The sequence below is a fragment of the Kryptolebias marmoratus genome, unplaced genomic scaffold, assembly GCF_001649575.2.
Source record: "Kryptolebias marmoratus isolate JLee-2015 unplaced genomic scaffold, ASM164957v2 Scaffold34, whole genome shotgun sequence".
Lineage (NCBI taxonomy): Eukaryota > Metazoa > Chordata > Actinopteri > Cyprinodontiformes > Rivulidae > Kryptolebias > Kryptolebias marmoratus.
This window is the reverse complement of record NW_023665768.1, coordinates 3,323-9,282: the sequence shown is the minus strand read 5'-3', so window position 1 is coordinate 9,282 and position 5,960 is coordinate 3,323. Positions and strand designations below refer to the sequence as shown.

The 5,960-nt window shown below is 51.2% G+C and overlaps 2 protein-coding genes across 2 annotated transcripts in view; both read left to right on the top strand.

The window, feature by feature from the left end:
* Positions 1 to 7: 7 nt before the first annotated feature.
* Positions 8 to 1,953, top strand: LOC108228231 (integrin-linked kinase-associated serine/threonine phosphatase; the record flags this gene model as incomplete). The annotated part of the gene is made up of 8 exons (XM_025003162.2): positions 8 to 42; positions 202 to 308; positions 386 to 479; positions 590 to 677; positions 760 to 890; positions 1,212 to 1,331; positions 1,545 to 1,626; positions 1,710 to 1,953. Coding segments are annotated over 8 exons (786 nt in total), but the record flags the coding sequence as incomplete, so codon positions are not given.
* Positions 1,954 to 2,483: 530 nt separating this feature from the next.
* Positions 2,484 to 5,960, top strand: part of LOC108228232 (arf-GAP with coiled-coil, ANK repeat and PH domain-containing protein 2-like) — a 3,994-nt gene continuing 517 nt past the window's right edge. Inside the window, exons 1-10 of the mRNA XM_017403752.2 lie at positions 2,484 to 2,847; positions 3,376 to 3,433; positions 3,673 to 3,792; positions 4,223 to 4,276; positions 4,359 to 4,417; positions 4,682 to 4,865; positions 4,935 to 4,979; positions 5,056 to 5,151; positions 5,235 to 5,309; positions 5,757 to 5,860. Of these exons, the coding sequence (XP_017259241.1) occupies positions 2,795 to 2,847; positions 3,376 to 3,433; positions 3,673 to 3,792; positions 4,223 to 4,276; positions 4,359 to 4,417; positions 4,682 to 4,865; positions 4,935 to 4,979; positions 5,056 to 5,151; positions 5,235 to 5,309; positions 5,757 to 5,860 (848 nt within the window). The 5' untranslated portion in view covers positions 2,484 to 2,794. The remainder of the gene's footprint in view (positions 2,848 to 3,375; positions 3,434 to 3,672; positions 3,793 to 4,222; positions 4,277 to 4,358; positions 4,418 to 4,681; positions 4,866 to 4,934; positions 4,980 to 5,055; positions 5,152 to 5,234; positions 5,310 to 5,756; positions 5,861 to 5,960) is intronic.

Here is a 5,960-nt window from a genome sequence, read left to right as displayed (position 1 = left end):
ATCCGGTCCTCGGGTCTGCGGAGGTCCTGATCCGGTCCTCGGGTCTGCGGAGGTCCTGATCCGGTCCTCGGGTCTGCGGAGGTCCTGATCCGGTCCTCGGGTCTGCGGAGAAATCTGACGAACTCCAGAGTCTAATAAAGTTGAGCTGTGAACCGGGTCTGGTTCAGGAGAAAATAATAATTCTGTCTCTGTGTCCTGCAGGTCTCGCGTCTCATATTTTGCCGTGTTTGACGGACACGGTGGCGCTCGAGCGTCTCGATACGCCGCCGAGCATCTTCACCTTAACTTGGTCAAGAAGTTTCCCTCCGGTGAGTTTTCTCCACGTTTCCACAGCGTCCTGCAGAACCTCTGCTGCTTCGGAGCTGATCGGCTGTTTCTGTTCCAGGTGACGCTGAAAATGGAGACAAGCTGATTAAAAAATGTTTGTTGGACACTTTCCGGCAGACGGACGAAGACTTCCTGAAGAAGGCTTCCAGCCAGTAAGAACGCTGATCTTCAGCCCCACAGAGACGCCTTTAACATCTGGGCTGTGAATGAGAATGGTTCCTGTCCCTCAGACCTCAGGATCCTCTCTGGTGTCTCTGAACAGGAAGCCGGCGTGGAAGGACGGCTCCACGGCTACGTGTGTCCTGGTGGTGGACGACATGGTGTATGTGGCCAACCTGGGGGACAGCAGGGTGAGCTGGGCTGGAAACTGTTCCCGGATCAGTCCTGAGGAGCAGGAGGGACATCTGACGGAGCGTCTCTGTGTGTCTGCAGGCTATGATGTGTAGGACGGAGACGGCAGAGAATGGACAGAAACGGTCTGTGACTCTGGCTCTCAGTAAGGAACACAACCCGACCATCTACGAGGAGCGCATGAGGATCCAGAGAGCTGGAGGCACCGTCAGGTGGATTTAAGGCTGACCTGTACTCTACGAGAAGTGAAGAAGTTGGATCTTTGCGTGACAAAAGTCCCGCTGGATCTCTTGGAGCCCGTTCTGTGCTCAAGGACCGGGCAGAACTTTTTCTCGATTGGTCAGAACTTCCTGGGCGTGTCGGTTTATATGAAACAGCTGCAGCTGCTCCGCTCCCAGATGTAAAAAGACTGTCTCACAGCTACGGCATCGAGAGATGACTTCTTCACTTCTCACAGAGTCGTCCTCAGAGATGTCTCATCAGAGACAGAATCCTGTCCTCACTCAGCTGAAACAATGTGTCTCTGTGGACAGGGACGGCCGGGTGCTCGGTGTCCTCGAGGTGTCCCGGTCCATCGGAGACGGTCAGTACAAACGCTGCGGAGTCATTTCCACGCCAGACGTCAGGAGGTGTCAGCTTACAGCCAATGACAGGCAAGAACAGAGCGGCTGGATGCTGATTGGTCAGAGCTCCCAGACCGCTTCTTTGAATGTTTTTATTGCTCAGAAAGGTTCTGTGCTGGGAGCAGACTTTACGATCTGCAGGAAATAAACCAGAGGAGTCCTCAGGTGGTTCTAGATGAAACCACAGTAGGTTCCAGTTCTCCGTCTTTCTTTAGCTCATGTTCTTTCTGTCTGTCTCTGCAGCTTCATCATTCTGGCCTGTGACGGTTTGTTCAAAGTCTTTTCAGCTGACGAAGCTGTGAAGTTTGTCCTCGGCGTCCTTCAGGTGTCCTGTGTTCCTAAAGCTCTGGTCTCTTTAAGCGTGTTCTGGCAGGAAGTCGAGGTTAAAGCTGGTTCTTGATCCTGCAGGAGGGGGACGTGGAGCAGACGGACCAGGAGATCCACTTCGAAGCAGCTTGTCAGCAGCTGGCCAGCGAGGCGGTAAGACGAGGCTGTGCCGACAACGTCACTGTGATCCTGGTTTCCGTTGGCCACTGAGCGTGCTCCCCACCGCCATCATCATCATCATCATCATCATCATCATCATCATCATCATCCCCGCTCATCTGACCTCTTCACGTCGCTTCGTTTTCAAATAAAACCTTTTTCTTTATCTTTGCTGTCAGATGTTTCTTTCTTTCAGTTTTACTTAAATGGATTCAGCCCCCATCCTGGTCCTGGAGGGCCCCCAATCCTGGTCCTGGAGGGCCCCAATCCTGGTCCTGAGAGACCTCCATACTGGTCCTGGAAGACCTCCATACTGGAGGTTTTAGGTGTTTATCATCTGATCTGAACGACTGAGTGATTAACAGGCTGCTGCAGAACTTGAAGAGCAGAGAAAAATCTAAAACATGCAGGATAGAGGCCCTCCAGGACCAGGACCCTGCTCTACGTGTGACAGAGAATGTGAATGAGTGTCCCTGTGACAGACGTCCAGGTGTCCTCTGACACAGTGACTGATGGAGACAGATACTAGCTCCCTTGCCCTAAACAGAAGAGAAAATGTATCATAATCAATGGTTTAATCAACAAAACAAAAGTTTATTGACATGTAGCCTAATATTTCAATATTTCATCAATGTTTGACCGGGGGAGGCTGCAGTTCCCCTCCGGGCCGCCGGGGGCGCTGCCTCCCTGCTGGTTGCATCGGTGCCAAACTAAACCGGATTCTGTGTTTGCAGCGGGATGCAGAGACAGCTGCAGCTGCACAAACAACCACACAAACACCGTTTATCTCCGCTCCTGCTCGAACCGAGCCGGTTCGGTGTGAACTGCGGCACGTTGGCGGTGTCCGGTTGATGCGCGCGCGCAGAGTTTCCGCTTAAAGAGCCGAGAAGATCCTGCTGCTGCCGAGCTAACGGCTAACAGGCTAACTAACGGTCACCCCAGGATGATGAATAAACTTTATTAAGACCGAAACTCGCTCACATTAACAGGGGCTGCTGTGTGACGTCATGGAGTCCTTGTTGGACTTTGAGGAGTGTATCAAAGACTCACCTGAGTTCAGGTGAGAAACGCACTAAATAACACGAGAGGCTTCGTCCAGCTGTTTCATTTAGCAGGAAAACAAAAAAGCCGGACATTTAATTTATCAGCTTATTTTGTTTCATTTGTTGCTTCAGGTCGAATCAGTTTTTATTTCTGAAACACTCTCCTGCTCGGTGTAAATGGAACAAGTTTATAATTCATAGATCTGTGCTGATCTGAAGGTGAAGATGAAGATGCATCTCAGCTCCATCCTGCAGATCTGATCTGGGAGCTGCTGAACCACAAACCTGGTTCCTGACTGTTGAAACTAAAACAACTCATTCAGATCTTTTTAATTCATAATTCCAGATGTTTTACTTTCACTTGATCAGGTCATCAATTACAATACATCAATTAATCTGAATAAGTTTGGTGTATTTTCAGTGATCTTTTATTGTCAGACCAGCCTCACATTTCAGTGCGGCCCGTTCAGGAGGAGACGGCGCCTTTATAATCAGAACATGGATCTGTTTTAGTGCGTCAGACTGTTTTATTTCTCTGTGTTCAGACTGACTCTGGACCAGTTTGAGGCGGATGTTTCTCTGCTGGAGACACAACTGAACAAGGTATACACTCCTGTGTTTCCAACAGATTAAAAGCTGACTTCCTGTCTGTTGTCATGGTGACCAGATCATCAGTGATTACCACATCAGACAACAATGGTCATAATGTTGTGGCTGGTTGGTCGTTGTGTTAATTAGAAAACTTCCCAGATGTTTAAACAAAATTCCTCTGAAAGTGTTTCTGCTGAGCTCTGATCTGTGTTTGATGAGGGAAGATTTAACCTTCGTCTCTGACCAATCAGGTGATGAGGCTGTGCGGGAAGATGGTGGAGGCGGGGCAAGCGTACAACTCAGCCAATCAGCTGTTCCTGAGCGGCCTGGTGGAGCTCTTTGTGTACCACAGGAAGGACACAGGTGTCGTGGTAGGAAGCTCCAACAAATCATCTCATGCTGTCACCTACAGACAGGAGGGTAGAACCGGATTAGAACCTCACTGGTCCGCCTGTACCTGCTGCAGACCTGTAGAACCGGATCAGAACCTCACTGGTCCGCCTGTAACTGCTGCAGACCTGTAGAACCGGATCAGAACCTCACTGGTCCGCCTGTACCTGCTGCAGACCTGTAGAACCGGATCAGAACCTCACTGGTCCGCCTGTACCTGCTGCAGACCTGTAGAACCGGATCAGAACCTCACTGGTCGACCTGTTTGCAGTGAAACCTGCTGGTTTCCGCAGCAGCTGTAGAACCTAGAGGTTCTGGTTCTACAGGAACTGTGTCCAGCTGACCTCTGACCTGTAATGATGGTTTCCTGTTCTGTTTCTGTTGTTTGACTTCCTGTTTCCTTTCTGTCAGAACTGCCTGACCCAGTTCAGTCAGGGCCTGCAGGAGATGCTGAGCTTCCACACGGTGAGTCCGGTTCTCCGGTTCTCCTGTTTGACACATGTGGTTTCAGATCAGAACCCGTCTGAGTGACGTCTCTGCTCCTCAGATGTTGTTGGATCAGACCCAGAGAGCCATCAGCCAGCAGCTCACCAACCTCTGCTCACAGTGAGTCCACCTGAGGGTCCACCTGAGGGTCCACCTGAGGGTCCACCTGAAGGTCCACCTGAAGGTCCACCTGAGGGTCCACCTGAAGGTCCACCTGAGGGTCCACCTGAGGGTCCACCTGAGGGTCCACCTGAAGGTCCACCTGAAGGTCCACTTGAGGGTCCACCTGAGGGTCCACCTGAAGGTCCACCCGAAGGTCCGGTCCACCTGAGGGTCCACCCGAGGGTCCACCTGATGTTCTGATGTTGGTGTTCGTGTCTCCAGGTTCCTCCCTCAGCTGGCAGAGACCAGGAAGGAGTTTGTTCGGATCAGGGAGGACCTAGAGACGGCGGCGGTGAAGAACGCTCAGGTGTCGCGACATAAAGCTGCCGAGGCAGAGCAGGCGAGTCACCTGCTGCTCGCCACAAGGAAATGTTCCCAACACTTTGCCCTGGATTACTGTCTGCAGGTACCAGCAGAACCTGAGGAGAACATGCGCGGCGCTTTAGTTGGTCTAATCATACTGTTTGTGTTTCAGCTCAACACCTTTAGGACTCAGCAGAAGGTGGATGTTTTAAACTCCGTGAGTCGTGTTTTTGGAAGGTGATTTGGTTAGGTAGGTGTGGGGACGATGCTGACAGCTGCTGGTTGTTCCTCAGGTGTTCTCCTTCGTGCACGCTCAGTTCACCTTCTTCCATCAGGGCTTCGACCTGCTGAGAGACCTGGAACCCACCATGAAGACCATGGCAGCGCAGGTTCTGACCTCTGACCTCTGTGGTTCAATGAGTAGAAGTTCTCCTTGACCTCTGACCTGATGGTGTTTCTGTTTGTTCCTCAGCTGTCGCTGCTGTCAGCAGATTGTTCTGCAAAAAGAAAAGACCTGGAGAACAAACACCTGCTGGTGCAGCAGAGAGTAAGAACTCCTTAATACTGTCAGAAGACCGTTAGAACGTCTGTCAGAACGCTGTCAGAACGCCGTTAGAACGTCTGTCAGATTGTCTGTTAGAACGTCTGACAGAACGTCTGTTACAGAAGACCGTCAGAACGTCTGTCAGATTGTCTGTTAGAACGTCTGACAGAACGTCTGACAGAAGACCGTCAGAACGTCTGTCAGATTGTCTGTTAGAACGTCTGACAGAACGTCTGACAGAAGACCGTCAGAACGTCTGACAGAAGACCGTTAGAACGTCTGTCAGATTGTCTGTTAGAACGTCTGACAGACTAACATGATGCAGTCTCTGTATTCATGCAGTTATACTGCGTGTTCTTCTTCTTGTTGTTCTTCCTGCAGAACCCGATGAGTTCTGTTCTGTAAAACGGGTCATTTATTCTCAGTAGTCTGACAGATTTCTGCCTACAGGACGCCTCAGGAGAGCCGATGATGAGTCCGGGTTCTGAGAGCAGCGCCGTTCTGCAGGGTTACCTGTTCAAACGCTCCCGGAGGAAACCCAAGACCTGGAAGAGGTACGGACCTGCAGACCTGCAGACCTGCGGACCTGCAGACCTGCAGACCTGCAGACCCGCTCACCTTCAGACCTGCAGACCCGCTCACCTTCAGACCTGC